Source organism: Gouania willdenowi, chromosome 13, assembly GCF_900634775.1.
Source record: "Gouania willdenowi chromosome 13, fGouWil2.1, whole genome shotgun sequence".
Lineage (NCBI taxonomy): Eukaryota > Metazoa > Chordata > Actinopteri > Blenniiformes > Gobiesocidae > Gouania > Gouania willdenowi.
The window spans coordinates 32,907,070-32,933,753 of record NC_041056.1 but is presented as its reverse complement, the minus strand read 5'-3'; the positions used below and the strand labels follow the sequence as shown (position 1 = coordinate 32,933,753).

The window sequence follows — 26,684 nt, the reverse complement described above, 5'->3', positions numbered from 1 at the left end:
TTCTTCTTCTCCTGCTCATCGCGCCCTCTCTCCTGGCCAGGAGAGACCAATGCTTCGTCCATCCCACTTTGTACCTTTTCATTTAGTTTAGATTAAATCATTTTTTATTACTTCATCATCTCTCCTGTCTGGTCTTCATCATTTATCACCACAGAGTGTGTTTCCAAGTCAAAGATGAGGTAACCGTAAATTTCACCGTAACAACAGTAATTGAATTACATTTTTTGTGCTCTTATATACAGCATAACCCAACAATAAGTGTTTTCCTCCTCTGTATTGCATCAGCATATAATCTTTGAATGTAATGCAAATTCTCTGTGGCTTGTTCCTAATCAGGAGTGGCTCATCAATGAGAAGCAAGTTGATGTATTTGGTATGAAGCTTCCAACTGGCTTTCAGCTCATTGGACAAGTGGTATGTATTCTTTTCTCTTCTAATCTTTATTTTCCCATAGAGTTTTGATATGATGGCTGTTGGTACTGTATCTCTGTGACGACTCGCTAATATGCACTTTTTGACCGTTTTGATGCTTTATTCTAAAGTCACAAATCAGTGCAAACAAAGAGTTTAGAGTGTTCTTAGGGGAATTATTACTTTTGGATTTTCTTAACACTAATAACATTAAACATGGAAACATTATATAGGTTCTCTTTAAGGTTGTACTTGTGAGAAAACATGACATTTGGTTTCCTTTGTTTTATTATTTTTATTTATTATTATTATTATTATTATTATTATTATTATTATTATTATTATTATTATTATTATTATTTATCTATTTGCGTTCTCCATATTTCGATTTTTAAAAATAGACATTTTAGTTTAGCAATCATCAGGGATTCTTAAATTGTACTAAAAAATGACTTATAATTGGGGTTTTTACGCTGGGTTCTATTGAACTCCAGGGGTCCTTTGAATCAGTCACAAGGGCTCAAGACAGAACCTTTTAAAATCTGTTGCACAAAACAATTTTTCATGGTGAACTAATTATTTAAAATATAACTGTCAAATTTTGTAACTGTCAATTTTTTTTTATTTTGAATATTATTTATGCAAATTTAAATAAAATGCATTTTGAAAAAAAGTTAAAAAAAAATCTGGCCGGGCCCTTTCATGTTTGCGTCCAAATGAAATCCTGCCATCTCCTTCTGTTCTTTCACAACATTCAACAATGGAGCAGAAACAACAACAAATATCCATGCTTTTCAAGTTTTATTTGGTGCCATAGCCGGTATTCACATTGTCCCTCTTTTTTGTAGGAAGAAATCTCCAGCTGAACCAGGTTCAGAGGTGGTAGCCATCTACTTCAACTGGTTCGGGTTAGTGAACAGAAGAGCAGACAGAATAGGATAGAAGGATAGTCCCTCCGAGTGTTTCAGACGAGTTGAGCTGTGAACCAATGATCATTCCCTCCGAGTGTCCCAGACTAGTTGAGCCGCGAACCATTGATCAGTCCAAACGAGTTAAACTCTATTCTAGATTTTACAGGAAGCCAATGAAGGGAAGCCAAAACTGCAGAATTAGGCTCTCTCCTGTTAGTACCTGTTATTATTTTAGCTGCAGCCTTCTGGATTAGCATGAGATGTTTTAGCGAGTTACTAGGACATTCTGAAAGTAGGGAGTTACAATAATCTAGTCTCGATGTAACAAATGCTTGGATTAGTTTTTCAGCATCACTGTGGGCCAAGATATTCCTAATTTTAGAGATATCATGGAGGTGGAAGAAGGCTGTCTTTGTGATGTGTTTAATTTTAGAGTTAAAAGATAAGTCAGTATCAAAGATAATGCCTAAGTTTTTTTTTTTTTTTACTGTGGTGCTGGGTGACAGAGTAATGCCATCCAGAGACACTATTTGCTCTGATGACTTATCTCAATGGTGTTTTGGACCAAATAAAATCACTTTGGTTTTATACTGGTTAAGAAGGAGAAAGTTACGGTCATCCAGGATGCAATATCTTTAAGACAAGCCTGGAGTTTTAATAACTGAGTTTCATCTGATTTCATTGTGAGATAAAGCTGTGTATCATCTGGATAGCAATGGAAATTTATATTATGTTCTCTGATAATGTTACCAAGTGGAAGCATATATAATGTAAAGAGTATTGGTCCCAAAACTGAACCTTGTGGAACTCCATGATTAACTCTGGCGTGGAGAGAATTTATTAACATGACCAAAGTGGGTTCTGTCTGATAGGTAGGATTTAAACCAGCACTGTTTCTTTTATCCCAAATATACTTTCCAGTCTCTGCAGCAGTAGATTATCTACTGTATTGAAGGCTGCACTGATATCTAAGAGCACCAGAACTGACACCAAATTTTTGTCTGAGGCTAAGAGGAGATCATTGGGTACTTTTACTAACCCCCAGTTTCCACTGGATGCGGCTCCGCTGCGTTACGTCACCGCTGCGTCACCGGAGCTGATAGGTTTCCACTTTAGTCTATGTGTTAATTTCCACCGGGTCCGCTGCGGTGCGTGTCAGCTCCTTCCCAGATGCGGTAGTCCGGTGCCCTCCGCCAGATATACGCAGGGCTTCTATTTCTGGCTGACACCGGAGCACGACGCATCAATCAGCACAGAGCAAATGAAGCTAAACAGGAAATTAGGCACGTACTCCGCAATAAAATATCGGGTTACTTTTCAAAATAAAACACTTCAGATTATATTTCAAGTACCTACATCACCAAAACGTCATAATTTGTAAAAACAAATTCACATCCACTAGATTGAGTCCTCTCATACTGTAACTGTACTGGAAACTGCAGCAACTTTGATTTAGTTCATGTTTTGCTGGTGCAGTTTTATCTCTTCTCTGTTGGCTGTTGATAAAAAAATGTGGCTGTGACAAATCCAGAGAGTCCAACCTTCTTGTTCTCCTTCGCGAGGAACACAGACCTGTTTATTGTTGTGTTTATAACACATACATTTAACCGCCTTCTCGCACGATTATATAAATATCGTGATAACTGCTCTGTCTCGTGACATCACAGTCACCGGAGCGCATCGTGGTGCACTCAAAACGCAACCGGTGTGAATTACCGGACGGCGGACAGTGGTGAAATACCGGATCGGTGCCGTGGCGCAGCGGAGACGTATCCAGTGGAAACCCCGGGTAAGGCAGTTTCTGTGCTGTGATGGGCTCTAAAGTCAGACTGAAAGCTGTCGTATAAATTGTTCCTATATAGATGATCACATAGTTGACCTGCAATAACTTTTTCAAGAATTTTGGAAACAAAAGGGAGATTGGATGTTGGCCTATAACTGGACAAGTCACTTGGATCGAGGGTAGGTTTTTTAAGGAGAGGTTTGATTACAGCGATTTTAAAGGCCTGTGGTACATAACCTGTTACTAGAGATGTGTTAATCCAGTTTACTATATTAGTGCTAATTAGTGGAAGAACATATTTAAGTAGTGGAGTTGGGATTGGATCTAAAAGACAGGTTGTTGGTTTAGAAGCACTAACTATTGAGGTCAGTTCAGATAGGCCAATTGGAGTGTAACTATGTAAATAAAAGCTACATGTTGGGGATATTTCAGGAGTTGTCTTTTTTTTAAGAAATTATTGAGCATGCCTGCAGGGGGGACATTAGCTTTGTTTCTGATTGTTAGAATTTTATCAGTAAAGAAGTTGATGAAGTCATCACTGCTCAGTTTGACAGGAATAGAGGGTTCACCAGAGCTGTGGCTTTTGGTGAGCCTGGCTATAGTGTTGAATAGAAACCAAGGATTATTCTTTTTTTCTTTTATTAAAGTTGAATAATAGGAGGTTCTAGCTTTGCGGCGAGCTTTTTTTTAAAATAAACTAATAAACTTTCTCTCCAGGCTGTATGAACTTCAACCATGTTTGAAGAAAGCCACTTCCTTTCTAATTTCCGCGATGCCTGTTTTAGAAGACGCAATTCAGATTTATACCAGCTGAGCGACCTTTTTATGAAATATCTTCTTTTTAAGCGGAGCAACAGCATTCAGAGCTGTGTGCAGTGACAACATTGCATTGTTGATAAGATCATCTATTTTCTCTGTCGTAGGACATTGATAGCTACTCTCTGTTATCATATGGATCAAAAGTAAGCAATGATGCAGCTATATCTTTCAATCTAGCTACAGCTTTTTCAGACAATGATCTACTATAGTGTACTCTTCTCTCAGAGTTTAAGCAGGCTGATATTCTGAATTCAAAGGATAACAAGAAGTGATCTGAAAGAATAGGATTTTGAGGATATATTGTCAGGTGATCAATATCTAAGCCATATGTTAGAACAAGGTCCAAGGCATGATTAAGATAATGAGTTGGTTTGTTTACATTTTGTGTAAAGCCAATTCAATCGTGAATAGTGAGATAAATGATTTATTTAGGCTGTTGTTTTCATCATCGGCATGAATGTTAAAGTCACGTACTATGATAGCTTTATCAGTGCTCAGCACCAAATCAGTGAAAAGGTCAAAGAATTCAGAGAGAAACTCTAATTATGGACCAGGAGAACGGTAGACTATAACCAATAAAGTGGGTTTTTCTATCTAGTTTTTGGGATTACAAATTTCAAGGGAGAGGCTTTTGAATGAATTTTGGTTAAGTTTGGTTTTTGGGGTAACTGATAAGCTTGAGTGAAAAACTGCTGCAACTGCTGCAACAAAGGAGGGACGCCATTTTCCATGTTATTCTGTCATTTATGTCCGTGGACAACAACCTCGGCCCATGGTGTCGTTGTCACATGGAATATTATGGAGGCAGGATGACAGCGCTTCTGACTGCTGTACAACCGTGTTCTTATACTTGGTGAGTAAATCATCTTTCTTTATTAGCTTGTTAGAAAGGTGACAAATCTCTTCCCGTAGTTTGGTAATTTCTTTGTTGGCATTTAGTAGCAAAATGTCTTTCTCTGACGGCAGGTGAGGAGCAGGTACTTGCGGTACTCATGGAAGCGGCTCCATTTTGGGTGGTCCTTTTCTGGACTACAGAGAAATCTCAGGCTTTGTAGCTCCTTACGAACCCTCAGCCTCTCACTCTACCACTGGCTGACTAGGGTCACCGTGTTTAGGCCAGAATACATTCCTGAGTTCGTTTTAAATATAGTCATGTGTTGATTCTTCATTCATTATGAGAGGCATGGTCTTTCACTTTGCATACATACATATCACCCAACCAGAGGTGGACTTAAAGCTAACACTTGTTGATGACGTTATTGTATCTGTTTCTGCGTGACAAAAGTTTCAAGCGTAGAGACCACAGAGCAGGAGGAGCTGGTTAAAACAAATGGTGCTACGTCACTGATTTGGACTTCAGTTGGATAGTGAGCCGAAAAATGTGATTGAAAGATGTGTCAAGTGACTGCCACCCAATTAATTTTTCAGGGAGTGATTATTTAAATGAGCATATGGTACGATAAAGAAATAATGCTCCACAGTGACACAACGGCCGTTTGGGAAACTGCAGTCATCAGCAACAGCGGCTCGTACCGCGTTTGTACTCTTACTGGGGGTTTCCACTGGATACGTCGCCGCTGCACCACGGCACCAATCCGGTTTTTCCCCTCTGTCCGCCGTCTGGTAATCCACACCGGTTGCGTTTTTAGTGCGGCACAGTGCACTCCGATTGAACGACTGTGACGTCACGAGACAGAGCAGTTCTCATGATATTTATATAATCGCGTGAGATCGCATTTATATGTATGTGTTATAAATGTAACAATAAACAGTTAAACAGGTCAGTGTTCCTAACGAAGGAGAACAAGAAGGTTGGACTCTTGGGATTTGTCATAGCCGCATTTTTTAGCAACAGCCAACAGAGAAGAGATAAAACTGCACCAGTAAAACATGAACTAAATCAAAGTTGCATCAGTTTACAGTGCAGTTACAGTATGAGAGGAAACAATATAGTGAATGTGAATTTGTTTTTACACATTATGATGTTTTGGTGATGTTCTCCTGGTCATTATTCAGAGTTTTTCTCTGAATTTGTCATAGCCACATTTTTTGAAAGACGTGTCAAGTGACTGCCACCCAATTAATTTTTCAGGGAGTGATTATTTAAATGAGCATATGGTACGATAAAGAAATAATGCTCCACAGTGACACAACGGCCTTTTGGGAAACTGCAGTCATCAGCAACGGCGGCTCGTACTGCGTTTGTACTCTTACTGGGGGTTCCCACTGGATACGTCTCTGCTGCGCCACGGCACCAATCCGGTTTTGCCCCGCTGTCCGCCGTCTGGTAATCCACACTGGTTGCGTTTTTAGTTGTGCCACGGTGCACTCTGGTTGAACGGCTGTGACGTCGCGAGACAGAGCAGTTCTCACGATATTTTTATTATCGCGTGAGATCGCAGTTAAATGTATGTGTTATAAATGTAACAATAAACAGTTAAACAGGTCAGTGTTCCTAACGAAGGAGAACAAGAAGGTTGGACTCTTGGGATCTGCATCCAATATAAATTGGGGGTTATAGCAGCACACCTGATTGTCATGGTGCCAGCCTCCATCTGTGTTTTTCAGTCAGCTGTTTGTCTTTTTCTTTAACTTTACGTATCTGAGTGACAGGTGATTTGGTGTGTGTGAGTCCTGGTATTTCTGTGTGTTTCCCCTTCTGTGGGGAGAGATTTGTCTAAAAAATATTCACAAATAGATCCACAATTTTCAAGTTTTTTTCAAAGCCACAAATATATTTTCAATTTTCACATGTATTGTTTTTAGATTTTCACGTGTTTTTCAAATTTTTTCATGTTTTTCAGATCCACAAATACATCCACAATTTGCACACGTGTTTTCTCATTCATATGTGCATTCATCATGAATAATCATGTGTAAATCTTCAATTGTGCTGGATTGAGCAAAGTGTGTTTGTGGATCGGCCCGCATGTGAATTTATTTTTGAGACAAATGTAACGCAGCTTTGCTCAAATCCACACACACCGAGCTGCCAATCCACACCTGTGTAGAGCACCACCATCCACTAGGGGGCAGTAAAATGAGGTATCTGCTGAAGATTAATTTACAGACACAAGAATATCTAATAAAGTCACTGGTATCCACTGCACTGTTACCACAATCTTAGCCTTTTCATCATCATTTTAGTGGATTTTTATGAGTAAAAATGTCTTTGATGACACTTCTCTTGATGTATGTGATGCTGTATTTTATATAACAGAGTAAAAATGGCATGGTTCCAAGTGTACCAGTTTGACCAAAATCAAAAGAATCCTCACTACACAGAGAATCAGACACCAATAAACTATTCAGGCTGCATCTCAAGTATGACAAATTGGAGGAAATAACAATAGGACACCTTCTTAAACTCTTTCAGTGTTAACTAGGCCCGAGTGCCACGAGCTGGTGAAGGGTGTCTTGCTCTCGCAGTGGCCACAGTACGAGGCAAGGGGCGGAGCCTATGGAAAAGCTTGGGATCCGTGACCAGGGACCCGTGTCATGTTGTAGGCATGCTCCTGCGCTTTCCAAAAATGTATAATTCATGGTACTGAAAAAGGGGGAAACATTGTTATTGGGCTGGAATATTATTCTTTCTTTCTATCTTCTTTGTTTCCCGGTGTCGGAACCAGCTCAACTACTTTTCACCCACTGAACCATTATGTAGAGCCTCAAAAATTCAAACAAAATTCAATCTCATGTTTCTCTAATTTCTTTGCTATTTAAAATCTGACGCGCCAGTGCCCCCAAGTATGCCAAAAATGCATAACGAGATAGGATCATGAAAATTGACACAGAAGTAGACAATGACAAGAGAAGTAAAAAATGTTATTCAGACCATGCGAAGAACACAAAAAAGCTCAGAATCTTGAATTGAAAACTGCAAAATTGCTATTTTCGCTCTCCTCGGGCGTTTCATTGACGGGGTTCAAAATCACAGGAGATCATCTAGAGAAGTGTGACACCGAAAGCTATTCGTGGACTTTTGATAACTTTTACGGTGTTTACAGGGCTGTGAATTTTGGGCAAAAATTACAAAATATAAAATTTTTAGAAAATGCTCCCATCTGCACATACAACTTTGATTTGTGTCATATGTGAATCAGTTGTTAAACTCCCGGCCGTAATCCAGCTCAATGTGGAAAAATGGACATGGACGCACTGGCGCCCCCTACAGAGTAAAGAGCATTTAATGTGGGAAAAATGTCCTCTTTTAACACATTTCTTCTAGGGCGTTTCACTGACAGAGCTCAAAGTTGCTGGAGATCATCTAGATAAGTGTAACACCAAAAGTTAGCCATAGATTTTTGATAACTTTTATGGTGTTTGCAGGGCGTAGTCGTGATTTTTAGCCTTATTTTTTTAAATGCTCCCATTTGCACATACAAAGTCGGATTTGCTTTGAATGTGACTCAGTTGTTAAACTCTCTGCCTTAAACCAGCTCATTGTGGAATTACGGAAATTGCAGCGTTATAGCGTCCTCTACAAAGTGAAGACAATTTAATATGTTGAGGTGTCATTAAAGCAAAAAAAAATGTCGTTATTTCTCAGCTTTTTGTCACAAACAGGCGACTTGTGTGAAACTTGCCTCTATTCAACTGCGGATTACAAAAGAACGAAACAAGAACATGAAATTAGAGACTTTAATCTTTCAGAAACTGGTGTTAGAATTCAAATTGTCATAGTACAAAATATTCTGTGGGTCTTTAAAAATCAGTCAAAATGCTCAAAAACTGCTGGCACCGAGGGGGGTAGAAATTCTGAAAATGGCTGGCAGTGAATGAGTTAATAAAAAAGTATTTTTTGTCAAACCAAGTGTTATACTATGATCAGCAGGAGACAAGGGGAAGGCTGCAGCGATTGTGGCGACACTGCAGTGATTACCAATAACGTTAATAGACATTCTTGAAGCATCTGTTTTTGTCTCGGTAAATGCCTCATTGCAGCCCCCTAGTGGATGATGGTGCTTTCCACACATGTGGATCGGCAGCTCTGTGTGTAGATTTGAGCGAAGCTGCGTTACATTTGTCTCAAAAATAAATTTATACGCGAGCCGATCCACAAATGCACTTTGCTCAATCTACAAGCACAATTGAAGATTTACACATGATAATTTATGATAAATACACATATAAATGATAAAACGTGTAAATTGTGAATGTATTTGTAGATCTGAAAAACATATATGGAAATCTAACAAACACGTGAAAATCTAAAAAATACATGTGAAAATTGTGGATCTATTTGTGAATATTTTTGAGACAAATCTCTCCCCATAGTCAACACAGCTGCGTATGTCCCTGTTGTTTTATGTCTCCTGGTCCATTTTTGGTCCGTGTGCGTCTGCCTGTCCAATGCTGTGTGTCTTTTTTGCCTGTTCTCTGCATGTGTGGCTACACTGTGTGAGCAATGATTAGGAGCATTTATCAGTCAGTGACTGACTGGCAGAGGATTTGATTGTTTTCAGTGTTGCGGCCAGTTCTTTGTCGGAAGTTTAGGTTCTCGTCAGTTAGTCAGCTTATTTGTTTAACCTGAGTGTGCTGTCTGCATCCACGGTTTGAGAAAGTCCCAGGAATGACATCCGAGAGACAGCTGCCAGCTTCGCCTGGTCGTGACACTGTTACTGTGACACGGCTATTTATTTACTCGCTTCAACACTGCTTTGTTTATTACTGTAAAGAGGAAAAATAAAAATCACATGAATATTCACAGCAGCAAATCAGTTTCAGCAAAACTCAGTCCGACTTCACACCATGTATATATTTCTGTTGATATACGACAGCCAAATCAGAGGCTCACCTTCAAAAATAATTAAATAAGTACAAGCTAGTTTGAGATGGCTGTAGTATATGAAAATAAAACATTCCCTCGTGGATGTTAATGTGAACAGGTCTCCAGATGGAGGACATTTATAATGGCTACATCATGACATTTGTATTAATATATACTTGTTCCAGTATATTAAAAACATGTCCGTAGTCCTTCGAGAAGCTAACGATGCTAACGTCAGTAGTAGTGATGCATTTCTACAACAAATCAATAGTTTAACGTCACATAGCTTGAAAAACCAAAAACATTGTGTATCGTGCTGGATAATCACGCATTCCAAGGTGAGAGAGGAAATTTTACTTACAGGGGGTGTTAGGTATTTGCAAGTTTCTTTGTGTTTATTATATTATACATTTATATGACTTTAAGACATTGTTCTTTTTATTTCTTGGTTATAAGGTAGTTTTTGGTTGTGATTAAATGACCTCTTCTTTATTTTTATACTGTTTTCCAACTTGGGGATTTTTTGTTTCAGGCGCTTGAAAACCCTACGGCTCCACCTATAAATAGGCTGGGCCTGGAGTGCACGCTCTCTCTCTCGCTCATTTACCTGCAGACGCAGAGCTGGGCAGAGGTCTGTTCCTGCTCCTCCACCTGCGCTTCTCTTTTTGGGGTTTAGGTATGTTTTGTTTGTTTCTGATGGGACCGGCTGTCCTGTTTTCATTTTCAGTTGGTTTTCAGGATAGATTGGTTTTTTTTTTCTTTCTTAGTTTGGATGTGGTACTGGCTTCTACGGCCCTGTATAGGGTTGGCCCAGTACCGCATCTTTTTCTTCTTTTTGGCCGGCCCACCAGGTTAACTTTGTTTAAAGTTAATTAGTTTAAGGATAAGGGATGGTTTGGGGTTTTTTGTGTCCTTTATTTGTGTTTAACATTATTCTGTTCTTCAGGTTCCTTAACTTTCTTTTTTTTGTGGAGAAGTAAAATAATAGTTAACAGCTATGAATTAAAGTTGTAAAATCCTAATTGTTTTCCCGTGTCCTTCCTAATGTGTTTATTCCCTTTTCGGGGTGTAACGGGTGGATTCACTAAGATACTGTATGAAATAAAGGGGTTTAAACCGGGTGGGTCCTTAAATCCTTTGGTGGTGCTGTTTCCTCACCTGTTGTGGGGAATTCACTAGCATTGCGGTGCAATTAGGTGCACGTATAAACGCAGTTGAGACCGCTCTATTTAAATTAACATTTTTTTAGTTCAACGTTGAGAGGTGAGTGCACAGAAGTACAAAATGACATTTGAAGAAGTTAAATTGGAGACAGGTGGACTTCTGTTTGCTACACAAACATTCAATAACATAGAAAACAAAATAAGCAAATATAAGTGCTGTTTCATTACCTTTAAGATCTAATGTTAATTTTTTTCTTCCCCTAATTTATTGTGGCTGCTTCGTCAGGACTATAAATTTGCTTTTATCAGTCCACGGGAAACAGGCAGCTTTGGACAGATCAATAATCTGTTGTTGCCATTGATCTGAGTTATTGCAGCAACAGGTAAACCAGTCTACTGAGAATCATCCAGCAGGTCTGTGAGCTGTCCTGAGTAGCACTATGCCAGAACATTATGCCATTGCTGCATAAATTACGCAGCTCGTTAGCTGAGAAGAAACATATTTGCCCTACTAATTATCTACAGACGTCTAATGTGGAAGCTTTTTGAAGATTGCTCCCCATTATAAAAAGAGTAAGTATTGGACTGACATCACAACGGCCATTACAACACACTTGTGCAAAAACGTGGTTTGTTTCCACCCGGTGGAATGCAGCGGGTTAATAATATGAGACAGAAATGCTTAAACTGTATGGCCAGCTTCAAAAGACCTCTGTGTATTAAAGTATTTTGTAACTATTCGGACCTGCTGTCTGGTCGTACAGCAGAGCTTTATATCAGCCACATAGTCCATTTCATAACTCATCAGTTCACTCATTACTGTCCAGCTGGTGCTTACAGGCTTCATATTCCCATGATGACCATACGGATGAAGCAATGGCAGGTAGACTAAAGGACACGCGGAGTCATGGGGTCTCAGAATGGGCACAAATGTTGTAAAGCCAGTACTGTGTCACAGGCTCCATCTCGCCATTGATTGGTAAACCACCAGGTTGAACAGAGATGGCCTAAGTGCAACTTCACATAGAAAATGATTAGGTCAGCATCACTTTAGTCAAATTGCTTTATTTAGCATGCATTTATATTTGGGGGTAAGACTTGCTCTGGCACCTCTCTGCCATTTCAGCAGCTGTGTGGAAAGCCCGAAGCAAAGGGAGCTCCCCTTTACTCTTCCATGAGCTACATGGAAAGGTATACAGTATACAGAGAGTGCAGTAAAGCAGGACCCCTGGAACAGAAGCACATACGTTTAAATGGCAGCAGGAGACACTGTTTAATTAGAAAGAAGAGGAGGGGCTGGGGTGGGGTGGGTTGCGAGTCATTTGTGGACAAAGCATGTAGAAGTAGGCGTGTTTGCAGTGGTTTAAATACAGCGCCGTGACTAACTTTAACCAATGGGAAGCATAGAACATGATCAGCTGGATGATTAACTAAAATAGGGAATGGCTACCGTCAGCTGGTAGGACTCGCCTGAACTAACGCAATGCTCAATTTTTTGTGTATTTTTGGAGTAGTGATCAAATGTCGACAACATTTTCACTATGATAGAAAACCGCATGTTGTACTGTTTTTATTAAAAATATTATTAAAAAATGTTATTAGTGTTTGTTCACACAATTTTGCAGTTAATTTTGAATTTTGATATCCGCACAATGAATGTTCTGCAAATTGGCATTTGCACACATTTTAATACCCGGAAATCTTTATTGAATCCGCCGTTTTATGTCATCTTCGACACTCTCTGGCCCTCATTTATTAACCTTGCTTGAAAACGGTTGCAAATCGGAGTGCACAGTGTGTCATACGAATAGATCAACGTGGGACTTTTGAAACATTTGTGTCTGACCCATTGCAGCGCACCAATGATCGGGTGTTGATAAATGCCACGGCCAAATTTGATCGCCATTAACATGTTATGCCTTCAAATGTTCCTGGTTCGAAGGCCCTGCCCACTGAGGTAATACAAACATTTGCAAGGAAATAAACATTTCCCAGATAAAAATCAACATTCTCACAGCTGAGGTGAAGAAAAACAAAAAGTGCTTTTTGGTAGTGTGAAAACTGTAATTTAAGGAGCTCTTTTAAACTGGGAGGCACAAATTTGCAATAACTGAAAGTGATGGTTTAAATGAAATGCTACTCATCCACAGCCTAAAAGCATAAATCCATATTATTTGATCAAGACAATTATTTACATTTAGACTAATTAGGCTGGCGAGCGTGAGTCCGTGAACCCCCCCGTCCCCCCAATCAAACCTCATTTCAGGGCAGAGAACCTGGAGAGAGAGACAGGATTGGCCTCAGTTGTCCGCATGCTGGAAGCAATAAATACAATATTAAAAGAAATGAATGAATGCTTTAAAACACCTCAGTGGAGGCTGCGCTGACACTGGGTCAGCTTTGGCACCTCAAGCAGCGCTGATAAACGTCAGACATTGCTCCATTCACCAATGAAAGGTTATGCAAAACAGGTTACAATCATGTCACACACTTCCCCAGTACACATAAAACAGCATTCCCACGCTGGTCCAACACATTCCGAAGCAGTGCTGCTGTGATCCCTACGCGCTCCTGCCCAGTAGCAGAGTTTGTCAGTGGGTTTGTTGAAGGAAAACAAAAAAGTGCAGGTATCAGTAATAACGTGAGCTTTTTAAAATTAGTTTAATTTTGTTTTAATAATCTAGTTTGATTTGTTCTGAATGCGTGTATGCTTATGCTCAATTGACAGCTGAGGCTTGTTTATTACTTTAGTTTCAGTCTCAGTCACGTTTTGCTGTGCTGCAGTGCAAATTCACACACTCAGATTTGCGTACACGAGGTCAGACTAGACGTGAGACCTTATCGTAGCGTACGATCACGTCAGAATCATTTAATGCTACCGCTCTACCGCCTCGGGTCTGCACGCGCCACATGCTGGTGTGGCGGTCTGGCTGGGGGGGGGTGCCTGGGGTCCGGTCCCTGCTGACTCTGGGCCCGCCGGCTGCCCGTTTGGCACAGCTATGGCCGTCTACTGGGCATGGTCCTTGGCCCCTCTGTTGCCTGTGTTTTTTTTCTAAACAAACATTTCCTCTCTTAACATTTCAGGGCTTGTCAGACTATACCAAATGGCTTACTCACTATTCCACAAAACAACAGAACAACCCAGCTAAAGCCGTCACATATCGCTCCTATGCCAGGTGAGAAAACTTTTTGTTTTATATGGACTGAAGTGACAATGCCAACCAAGCAATTTAACTGCTTTCAACTCATTAAATTTTAATTCAAAATCTGATGATCATCAGGGTAGGGCTGATGGGGAATCCTTCAGATGGCTTCAATGGTAAAACCATTGCATTGTCCATTTCTAACTTCTGGGCTGAGGTTTCACTGGTAGAGAGCCAGACTTTGGTAACACAAACATGCACACACACAAGCTGTAACTGTATCTTTGAGCTCCCTTGGCTAAAGTTTTCTGAACTTCTTTGACTTTGCAGGTGTTACTCCCTCATCCTCTCAATGACCCCACCGAATTTGGCAGCCTGCAGGATTTATTCTGTATTAGTAGAAAAGAAGGGTATGTATGCAGGTGCTGCAGTGCCTTCAAAGCAGAACTCAGTAACTTTTTTACCTTAATAAATAGGGGTGTCCCGATCGATATCGGTCCAATATTAGCCTGAAAACGAATATCGAATTCTAGTTTCCGGATTTACGGATTGATTTTATTTATTCTTTTTTCCCCAATTTAATTTTCTTATTTATTTTATTCAATTGTAGAATACTGTAGATATTATGTTGAAGGTTAAAACCAATTGGTTAATAATACATGCATCAGTTTTTCTCAGACCTACTGTTAATGACTATTGTTCTTTGTTTGAGTAACATCACTTGATCAAGCCTTTTTTAACTTTCCACACTACAAAAGAAGTAAATATCATTTTTTTTTTAATTAAAGAAAAGAGAGGGGGAAAAAACTATGTATGATTCATGCTGATATCGAATCGATATCAGTACATCATATCGGAAATGAAAAAGTATTATCCGGACATCCCTCTTAATAAATCTGTCTTGTAGTTCCTGTGAGGGTAATAAAAGTGTTTATGGGGTGATTGGGGGGTCTTTCATCTCCCCCTGCTTTCTCTGGCCAGAAAACTGCACTTGCAACTTTCCCTGCCTCCGACCCGGTGGCAAGACGTACTGCTTTACGGCAGCCCAATACAAACTAATGCTAGAATACGACCACGGGGCTCGTCATAATCTATAATCTGCACACGTTTGTCTACAAATTCACTTTTCTCAAACTTATATCTTGAAGGAGCCCCCAAAAAAGGCAGAGAAAACCTTAGTCCGAGGAATGAAGCAACTCCTTGCAGTGACAGCTAAGCAGTGGCACACCGCAATCAAACACACTGGCGTTGGGGCAACACACTCACAACCCAGCGATCCATCAGGCAGCACACACACAAACATCCATGTATCTATCCATCCATCCATTTTCAGAGCCGCTTTGTCAGCACACAAACACAAATTTCCACACTCCCTTCCGTATTACTCCCACATCATTAACTTATTTTACTTGTCTCTCTTCCTCATACTGTTCACATGGTCACATGGGACTATATGTGTGAAAGCACCCTTAGTGTCACTGTTGTATTAGGATTTTTCAGTGATCTGATGCTACTGTCTTGGGAGAACAAAGGTGCGCATGTAGCTGTGGGGTGGGTCAGGCGGCCTGGGGTGCAGAGTTTTTACGTCATTGACCTAACCACAAGGGACCTACTTTAATAAGCTTAAATGTTGGCAATGTTTGGTTTACTTACTATATTTTTAACCTGTGCACATTCACTGCAGGTATCTGGGAGGTCTGCGATTGCTGCAGGCTACTTGCAAAAAGTTCTACCAGTTCTGCTCTAAACAAGGGTAAGATAATTGTCTTATTATTATATTGTCCGTTTAAAATGCATATATGTTTGAGGTGCTGCACTGCAGTGTGAATTTTGACAAAAAATGTTCATCGTGACAATAAATATATTATGACTAATTTAAAACAAAACAATATTACTCAAGGTTTTCCTAGAACAGCACAAAAATAATCTAAAAGGTCAAAACATTGTCTTGTGTGCCTTTAATATTTATCTGAAAACATCCTCTGTATAACTAGATATTAGTTTATTAGTAAAGGGCAGCAAAAGAAAACCAATAAGCTCTGGAATCAATGTGTGCCATTTTCAAGCATTTCTTTAGTTTAAAGCTTTCAAATATTTGGACAATAAAAAGTACAACAGGCAGGACAATAATATTTATCAATAATCAATGTGAACAACAACCGCATTAAAATGGCAACTATACAAAGGAACAAACAAATAAAAATCAGTTATCAGAATCACTGTTCAGCTCTCGATAATAACATGTTCAGGCATCACATTTTAATTTAACAGTGAAATGTAGAATGAGAAAAGTGTGTGACATCCTTAATTTACTGAACCTAAAAATCACGTTAAAAACACCTGCAATAAAATACACTTGTACGTTTTGACACGCGCACACGCGAGAGCAGACACACACACAGTGTCTGCTCATGTACACACACACATGACCATCTCTTCAGTTAGCTGAGTCATCTCTCCATAGATCAATTATTCTGTGCCCTGACATAACCTTGATACCCAACATAGAAGAGACGCTAACATTAGCTTAACGTCAGCCTGTGTGCTGACGTCCAGCTGCTGTTTATTGAGGTTCTAGGGAGAAATATCCAGAAAGTTTGTTAAACTTTGTTACTCTGCAGCAGAAAGTATTTACAGACCGTGCAAGTTTTTTCTAGCCGTCATCTCATCACAGCATCCATAGGTGCTCTGTGCTGCAGAGCATCGAGTAACAAACACATTCTTACCAGTTCTGGATCCACCTCTGCCTCCCGTTCCACCTTAATCTCCGGCTGCTGATCTTCTGACATCATTAGATTGAGTGACCGACACAAATAGTTTTTTTTTTTCATATTTACATTTGGGCTTCTGAGAAACGTGTAATCCATTGATTTTAACAATGTACCTGTGATCCGATTACCAACTATTTAAACTGTAACTGTAACAGATTACAGTTACTCATAATTTGTAATCTGTTTACGTAACGCTGTTATATATAATCCGTTACTACTCCCTAACTCTTTTTACTATTACAATGTTCATAATGTCTCGGACACCGTAGGCTACAGTTCAATGATTGACTTTGTGGTTGTGTCATCAGACTTGAGGCTGCATGTCCTGGACACTCGAGTAAAGAGAGGGACAGCGTTTGCACCTATCACCACCTGGTAATGGGTTGGTTCCGATGGTGGATGCCGGATAGACCTGGCAAACCTGAATGTATTGTGAGGGGTTTGTTGGCAACGTCTGGCAGAATGTCCAGTCAGAAGGAGCTTCTACTTTGTCTTTGTTGTGGCGGGAGACATTGTGTCTGAGTGGGCCATATTCTGTGACTCTGCTTTTGAGGTGGCTGATTGGTGCTGTGGCCATAATGTGTTTGGTGCCTGGATTTGGCACCAACACTTGGTGGATACTGGCAGTAAGGGATGCTTTCACGTGGAAGAAGGAGTCCTACTGTATGTGTCCTCGGGCATGTGGGTTAGGGAAGCGGGCTTGTAATCACTGTGAGATGTTGAGCAATCTGAAAGCAGTGTTTTGAGTTGTGAATAAGAGAAAGATATATTTAAAATATGGTTCGAATGAAATTCCAGGTATGTTGGAATTTATTTATTTATTTATTTTTTGATATTGCTGGAGAAGAAAATATTATACTGGCAACACACAAAGGTTGCCGACCCCTGCTCGACATAATCTCTGCTCTTTCAACATCTGCTGTGTTTCTCTCATGCAGGATTGCTTTGACAAAGCAGAACTTCACTCTTAAGTATGACACCAACATTCCACGGCAGGTGGTGAGTGCATTGCTTGTTGCAGCACTGTTTAATGCACACCAGAAAATATGAAATTTGAAAACCTCACTGCATTGAAGTGACACCTCCTGTGTGATGTTGCTTGTAATAATAGTATCTCATTGTCTGTTCCCAAATGCAGGGCCTTGCTGGAAGCAGGTACAAAGCTTTGTTTGATTACATGAACCAGCATTTGTATACAGACAATTTATGGGCTGAGATTTGTGCCATTAGAAACTGAATTTGAACAGTGGTGGCTCCTGACAAATTTCTCATGGGGGGCAACTGTTCTGATGATGACTAAGGTGACCCGTTATATGGGAAAATTAATAGGCAGCTTGACAATTGCCACATCGTATTTTCTGGTCAGCTTACATAGCAATATCTAATCTAATGGCTCCAGAAGTGAATAAAATTAACATAGGCTCTACAAATGAAGATCAACAGAGAGATAAACTTTGAATCAGTTTACCTTCAAATGTCTTTGAAAATGGACGGATATGCTTGCTTTACCAAAGCATGTGCAGATTGCCATATTGGTAACATAATTTTAAAGATTTTGTGCAGCTTAACTATCTTTAAATGCAAATGAAAGTGCAGGCATTCAACAGTGAGCTATTATTACAAATATAATATTTTCCCAATTGTATAGATTTGCAAAAATAAACATATTCATTTCAATGAAAAGATAACTTTTAGAAACCGTCATCAGTTATTTGTGTGTGCGCGCGTGTGTGCGCGTGTGCGTGCGTGCGAAAGAATGTGAGTTTTTGGTATGAGGCCTTCAGCAGAGACTGTTTGTTGCTGGCACTGTGAATACACTGTCTGTACTGCGGATAATCTAATCTAACATGACTCAGCAAAGGAACAACGTCTCTGTTCAAAAGCACAACGATATAATGCAGTCATTGTGTATAGACACATGACAAATTGTACACATGAACACACATTTGATGATATGATGATTAATATAATAATTGCCATAACACATTATATTGTACAGAGGCACACTGATTTAATAATTGGCACCAAGTAGGCACACGTAAATGTTTTTTTTACAATTGGCTTAAAAAAAACAAAAAAAACATGTTATACTCCGATGGATGTTGCTGTTTATCCAGGATACCCCTGAGACGATGCCAGTCCATAACAATATTTTACATGGGAGTCTATGAGAGCAGTCTAAGCAATTTTCAGTTTGACTGAGATAGCCCAAAAGGGGCGGTACTTCATGGAGCACAGTCCTGCGCTAATTGGACAATGATATAGAGAACAGCTCAAACTGTCGAGAATTGTCACAGCCCTGTAACACTGTGGAAGAATATAGGTGGAGCCATTTCAGTAGCAGAGGGAGAGTTTAGGAGTGGCTCTGCCTAAAACGGCCTTAAAAGGGACACTCGAATGAGCTTCAGGTGTGTGGCGCTGGGAGCGAATGGTTTTTACTCTGCTGAGCGTGTGGAGTTATACTGTTTTTCATTCCATCCTGCAATATCTACAACTTGGTTTTTGGTCATTTCATCTGCTCATCTCTGCAATAAATGGATTGGCATATCCGACCAGACATCAAAGGCTTTGGTATTTCACTTTTTATATATATTTTTTTACAATAGCATCCACTCTACACAGCACGCGTAAGCCAATGACATAAGCACCACATCAAATATGATAGAAAAAAAGCCCTCCTTTTTCCCCTTTGGTAGGGCATCGCCCTGATCAACCTTATGAAGAAACAGCCCATGACTTTGAATGGTTGGTATTGAATTTGAAAGTAACAACGTGAAATTGAATTGGTAACTTGAAATTTTTAAAGTAATGACTTGAAATTGAATTTACTGTTTTCAAACTGAATTAGTAACAAAATGTATTTTTTTCCTGTTGAAAAAAAAAAAAAAAGATCTTCGCACATTCTAAAAATTTTATATACAGTGTATGTTTGCTTCTCAAATTCAGATTCACTGCACACAATTCAATTTCACTACATGAAGATACACTTCGAGGTTGGGCAATCAATCACTGATTCACGTAACGCCTGTTTACGTCTACAAAAAATACTTTACGGCGTGTTGAGGGTGTGACCCATGGATATCCATAATAAAAGCGATGGCTGCGTCCCAATACCCACACTTGCACCCCTCGTTTGCGTGCTCCCACTGAAAGGTGCTGGTGCGTAGGGTGTCAAAATTGTACGGGTGTACGTGCATGCAAGCGGACTTTGATGAAGGGAATTAGCCATAAGTCCTTTTGTCGGGGGACATTCCAAATAATTAATTATTATTACTTTTTTTTATCTATGGTGGACAAACTATTACAATAAACCTAGTTGGCAGCAAAAAAAAGTCTTCAAGTGTAAGTAAGGTATTATTTATTTTATTTCTGTAATATGTATTTTATTAGAATACATTGTCAGCGTAGCTGTTATCAATGCCATTTTGCATGTGCCATTATGATTGATGACGTCCTCACTCTCGGGTGGATGACGTAACTGCAAACTGTCCCAATTCTATCCTTTCAGCACAATTGTTCCCTCACACACTTTACAGTGCACTTAAACCAAGTACCCCCTTTGTGGAAGTCCTTAGGCCGTAGTATGGGTATTGGGACATTGCCTGTGGGTCACACCATGTGTCTCCATATAGTGAAATTGAATTGCGTGAATATGAATTTGGGAAGCAGAAATATATTTAATTTTTGGAACGTACTAAGAATTTTTTTTTTCAACAGGAAAAAAAAAATGCGATTCAATATCAACTATTAAAATTCAGTTTCTAGTGGCACAAATCTCAGTCCTTACTCTTTCTTCTAAATATTGTTTTCAACCTCCTCTTGTAACAGTGCTATCGTCTCTGCTACCCTGAAGTGTCTAATGAAATTCTACAACATCACAGACAATGTGAGTTCAACATAGCTTTCAGTTCACGTTTTAGTTATTTAATGTTACGATCTCCAATCACTACAGGATCTTCCTAAACCAATCCGAGCCAATTTTATCCTCATGGTGGAGACAGAAGAGCTGTTCATTACTGCTGGACTGCAGGATAGAGTTGTACAGGTCTGTATGTCAACGACTCACATGTGGAATGCCTCCTGTAGCATTTCAGCTTATATTTACTGATTTTTCTTTTCTTTTCTGCAGGTCTACGAAGGCTTAATCTACATGAATTTCAGTAAGGAGCTCATGGACAAGCAAGGATACGGTACAGACAACAAGGACATAATGCGTGAATACTTTAGTGTATTGTTTATATGGAAAGTTAATTTTTCATATGCAACCAAAATTACAAATGACTTAATATGGAAAAAGGAGTATTTTATTAAAATAATTCCATCATTACCTGTGATGAGGGTTAAATACTTGCTTAAAAGAGAAAAGGGCTTATTTTTCTTTTCATCTCATTTGCATCTGCTTTAAAGAATTTCTTAATAAGAATAAAAATAGAAAGCAACAGAGATCATAATTTAGTATTTCAAATTCTGCCACCTTTATGCCAATTGAAGCAACACAAAAAGATTCTCATTGAACTTCACAAAGTGTAAATTATAATAACCTGGTTTTGCCATTTGGCACAAAATATTTAGGGCTCTAGAAAGTATTAAACGCAAGTGTTTTTGCCCACAGTCTCAAGTAATATGTATGTGGTACAAACTACTTTATATTAGGTAGGGGTGTGTATTGGCAAGGATGTTGCAATTAGGAATGTGTGATATTTTATCGTTTATGATTTATCGTCAAAAACATTCTCATGTCATCCCTTGATATAAACGATAAATTCCCATGTCGGAAATTATCGAGGGCCACGGGCCATTTGTCCCTCAATTTAGCCAAGAATACCCCCCAAAAAAACGCTACCCATGGGCCAAAACTGCCCCGTTTGTTGTCAACAACATATTGTTCTCTGGAGCGGAACGTTGTTTACGGAGGCTCTGCACGGTGTGCACCGCCACCGCCCTCTGTGTGTGTGTTTGTCACGGCTACCAGAAGCTACAATGCTGCAATACATCATGAACCGCTACTTGGTTAAAACCAGACAACCATCCAACAAAGGGAACTGATTAAAGTTCCTCCATCAGATCCACCCAAAGTTCCACAAACACGGGGACAGAGATGAACCTGCAGCAACGATTATGAGCTGGAAACTCAACTAAAGCTAACTATGCTAAGCTAACCCACTGACACACAGACTGAGCTAAGTGCTAACGCGAACCTCTCCATATAAGGAACAGACCAAGTAAAAAGATCACGTCTTACTGTCATAAAGCCACAGAGAGCCACTGACTTGTTTATGGTCAGATTTAACACTTGTATGGAAGGTAGGGTGGCCATATTTCCGGCTTTAAGACAGACCGTCTGTCCGTCTTCCGGCGCGGCCTTAAGCCGGACGTCCATTTGTCCTCCTTTTGACATAATCTTTTTTTTCTCCCATCTCATAAGGTCTCTAATGAAAAAGTAAATGTGCCTGAACAAAAATAACTCAAACAATAAATAATAAAAAACACTACATGCAATTATACTTCCCCTTAAGAGGTATTTGTGGCAGTTTATTGGATGAAATTGGCGTAAAATAAATATAGGACATTTGATTGGTTAACAGTGCTGAACGTAATCAAATTAGCCATGTGGACGTCGTTGACGTCAGGTCAGCCAGACAACGTGAAGCCACCCTGTCAACCTGCAGTCTGCAAAAATGCCTAAAAGAAAAACTACAATTAATCCTGAATGGACAAAGGAATATGGATTCATCTCCAAAAGTAGGAAGGATGACTCCCATGCATATTGGGAGAGGCATTGTTGGTGACGTGCTGACGTGGTGACGTATCGTGGTGACGTATCGATCATTTCCTGTTTACACTCTACCGCTGTTTGCAGCGCTCTACTACTGTGTTCTGCTAACTCTAATCAAACTTGTTGTCATTGATATTTTAGCCTTGAAAACACTTGTTTTAATTTTTTACCGTACAGTTAAACGTACGAAGGTTAAGTAAAAAGCAATCTCGCCTCTTATAGGCAGTACAATCTCCTTTAAACTTCCTTTTGTCCTTAGCTTAGCTTAGCTTAGCTTAAATTTAGCACCTATGGCTTCTCTCTCCTGCCCGGTGTGTCAGATGTTTAGTTACTCCTCGTCCTCCTTTAGGGACAATGGTAGTTGCATAAAGTGTAGCGTACTGTTAGATATGGAGGCGAGGATCAACAATCTGGAGAAGCGGTTCCGCACCCCTGATACCAAAACCGAAGCTAGCAAGCAGGACCTAGCCGGTGCGGACCGTGCTAGCTCTAGCTTAGCCTCCCCCCCGGCCAGCAATGAGTGGGTTACTGTCCGTGGTAAGCATAGTCGAAGGTCAAAAAGCCGCTCGGGACACCACCATGTTCACGTCTCAAACAGGTTCTCCCCCCTCTGTGAGGACAACACACTCACCGGGGAACAAACTCTGATAATTGGCGACTCCATAGTGAGAAACGTGAAGCTAGCGAAGTCAGCGGGCATTGTGAGGTGCATCCCAGGGGCCAGAGCGGGCGACATAGAATCAAATCTAAAGTTGCTGGCAAAGAGTAATCGTAAGTTTGATAGGATAGTCCTCCATGTCGGTACTAATGACTCCCGACGTCGCCAGTCGGAAGCAACCAAAGTGAACATTGAATCAGTTTGTGCTTATGCTAAAACAATGTCGGACTCCGTAATTTTCTCTGGTCCCTTACCAAATCTGACCAGTGATGACATGTATAGCCGCATGTCATCATTTAACCGCTGGCTATCGAGGTGGTGTCCAGAAAACGAGGTGGGCTTCATTGATAATTGGAGATCCTTCTGGGGAAAACCGAACCTGATAGGAAGAGATGGAATCCATCCTACTTTGGAGGGAGCATCTCTACTATCAGAAAACATGGCACATTTATGACATCTCATGAATGAGACCATGTTACAGAGGGGGAGTCCTCCACGCCCCTCTGCGCTTGCCTTAGGACAGTTTCCCTCCCATTGCTATCAGGATAGCTGTGTTCATCGCCATGACAACTGTTGTGATGGTGATGAATATTATTTTATGGAGACGGTGTCAGTCCCCCGACCCATATTTCACAATGATTTTAACATAAAATCAAATAAAAGAGCTATCAATTATAAAAATCTGAAAAAAATTAAAATCTCAAATCTAGAAACACCAAAACATAAAACCATTAGATGTGCTCTATTAAATATTAGATCACTGAGATCCAAATCTCTACTAGTAAATGACCTTATCTCAGAAAATAACTTTGATTTATTCTGTTTAACTGAAACATGGCTGTATCAAGATGAATATGTTAGTTTAAATGAAGCCACTCCTCCCAGTCATTTAAATACTCATATGCCACGAGACATAGGCCGTGGAGGTGGTGTAGCAGCTATTTATCATTCCTCTCTCCTAATCTATCCTAAACCAAAGGCCAGTTACACTTCCTTTGAAAGCCTGGTTCTAAATTTATCTCATATCGAATCAAAAACCTGCCAGCCAGTCTTATTTGCGATAATTTACCGTCCTCCAGGCCCTTATTCTGAATTTCTATCAGAATTCTCTGAGTTTATATCAAACTTAGTCCTCAGTTCTGATAAAATACTGATAGTAGGAGATTTTAATATCCATGTGGACAAAGATAGTGATAGCCTGAGCTCAGCCTTTATGTCCCTAATAGACTCAGTTGGCTTTTTTCAAACTATTAATGAAGCTACTCATCGTTTAAATCATACTCTTGATCTTGTTCTAACATATGGCCTTGATATTAATGAACTAAAAGTCTACCCTGAAAATCCTCTGCTATCAGATCACTTTTTAATATCTTTTAACATTATCCTAGAGGATCTCGCACTGTGCAATAAAATAGTTACAAGTAGAAATCTATCCAACAGTGCTGTGGCTAAATTTAAAGAGGCCATTCCTGCTGCCTTAAACTCAGTGCACCATCCAATAAATAACTATGATATTAATTATAACCCCTCTCAACTGGATCTGCTTGTCGATAGCTCTGCTAGTCTACTAAAATCCACCTTGGACTCAATTGCCCCATTGAGGGAAAAAACTATTAAACGTCAGAGGAAAGCTCCGTGGTTTAGCTCTGAAACTCACACACTCAAACAGACAACCCGTAAATTAGAGAGAATGTGGCGCTCCAATAAAACAGAGGAGTCACGAATACTTTGGCAAGAAAGCCATAGTAAATACATGACAGCCTTACGACATAGTCGATCTACATACTACTCCTCACTAATTGAAGAAAATAAAAATAATCCGAGGTACCTTTTCAGCACTGTAGCCAGGCTAACACAAAGTCAGAGCTCTATTGAGCCCATGATTCCTCTAGCCCTCAGCTGTGAGGACTTTATGACATTTTTTAACGATAAAATTCACAAGATTAGAGATAAAATTAGCCACTCCCTGCCTTCACCTGGGCCTGCTGTACCATTAAATGTAAATAGGCCTAACCTAAACTGTTTCACACATATAGGACTTCAGGAACTTAACTCTATTATTTCATCCTCCAAACCATCGACCTGCCTTTCAGATCCGATCCCAACTAAGCTGTTTAAAGAAGTTGTTCCCCTAGTCTGCCCATCTTTGTTGGAGACAATAAATATATCCCTATCAATAGGCTACGTGCCACAGTCCTTTAAAGTAGCTGTAATCAAACCCCTTCTCAAAAAACCTACTCTTGATTCCAGCACTTTAGCAAACTACAGGCCTATATCTAATCTTCCTTTTATTTCAAAGATTCTTGAGAAAGTTGTGGCAGCTCAGCTCTGTGAATTTCTTCAAAACAACAGCCTGTTCGAGGACTTCCAGTCAGGCTTTAGAGCTCAACACAGCACAGAGACTGCTTTAGTTAAAGTAACTAATGATCTACTCTGGGCTTCAGATGAAGGACGACTCTCAGTGCTGGTTTTATTAGATCTTAGTGCAGCTTTTGACACTATAGATCACTATATTCTACTAGAGAGATTAGAGAAATTACTTGGAATCACAGGGACTGCCCTAAACTGGTTTAAGTCCTACCTATCTGATAGGTACCAGTTTGTACACGTGAATAATAAGTCTTCTGTGTACACTAAAGTAAGCTACGGGGTTCCTCAGGGCTCTGTGCTAGGTCCAATCCTCTTCTGTATCTATATGATCCCCCTTGGTAATGTTATGAGAAAATACTCTGTTAACTTCCACTGCTATGCTGATGATACCCAACTGTATGTATCAATGAAGTCAGGTGAGACAAATCAGCTATCTAAACTTGAGGCCTGTCTAAAGGACATTAGGGCCTGGATGGACCAAAATTTTCTTCTTCTCAACTCAGACAAGACTGAGGTCATTGTACTGGGCCCGCGACACCTTAGAGAAACCTATGCTAGCCTAACTGCCCTAGATGGCATTACTCTGGCACAAAGCACAACTGTTAGAAACCTTGGGGTTCTATTTGATCAGGACTTATCCTTCAACTCTCACATAAAACAACTTCAAGAACTGCCTTCTTTCATCTCCGTAACATTGCTAAAATCAGATCTATCCTGTCTCAGGGCGATGCCGAAAAACTAGTCCATGCTTTTGTTACCTCTAGACTGGATTATTGTAATTCTCTTTTAGCAGGCTGCCCGAGCAAGTCGCTTAAGACACTTCAGCTGGTTCAAAATGCTGCAGCACGTGTACTGACTAAAACTAGGAGAAGAGATCACATTACTCCTGTATTAGCCTCTCTGCATTGGCTTCCCATAAAATATAGAATAGAATTCAAGATTCTTCTTCTCACTTATAAAGCCCTAAATGGACAGGCACCAGTCTATCTCAAGGAGCTTGTAGTGCCATACAATCCCCCCAGAACACTACGCTCTCAAAATGCTGGACTACTTGTTGTTCCATTCATCTCTAAAAGTAGTATAGGAGGAAGAGCTTTCAGTTATCAGGC

The 26,684-nt window shown here is 39.9% G+C and overlaps 1 protein-coding gene across 6 annotated transcripts in view; it reads left to right on the top strand.

Annotated features, from left to right (window-relative positions):
- The window catches only part of gkup (glucuronokinase with putative uridyl pyrophosphorylase), a 106,781-nt gene that overhangs the window by 22,408 nt on the left and 57,689 nt on the right, over positions 1-26,684 (top strand). For all 6 annotated transcript variants that reach the window (XR_003675320.1, XM_028463771.1, XM_028463773.1 and 3 more), the window contains 10 exons: positions 337-414; positions 13,942-14,033; positions 14,139-14,244; positions 14,331-14,410; positions 15,685-15,753; positions 17,710-17,770; positions 17,910-17,926; positions 20,600-20,657; positions 20,724-20,816; positions 20,901-20,961. Coding sequence is in view for 5 of the 6 variants with exons in the window: in XM_028463771.1 (XP_028319572.1) it covers positions 337-414; positions 13,942-14,033; positions 14,139-14,244; positions 14,331-14,410; positions 15,685-15,753; positions 17,710-17,770; positions 17,910-17,926; positions 20,600-20,657; positions 20,724-20,816; positions 20,901-20,961 (715 nt within the window). In the remaining variant the exon portion in view is untranslated. The remainder of the gene's footprint in view (positions 1-336; positions 415-13,941; positions 14,034-14,138; positions 14,245-14,330; positions 14,411-15,684; positions 15,754-17,709; positions 17,771-17,909; positions 17,927-20,599; positions 20,658-20,723; positions 20,817-20,900; positions 20,962-26,684) is intronic.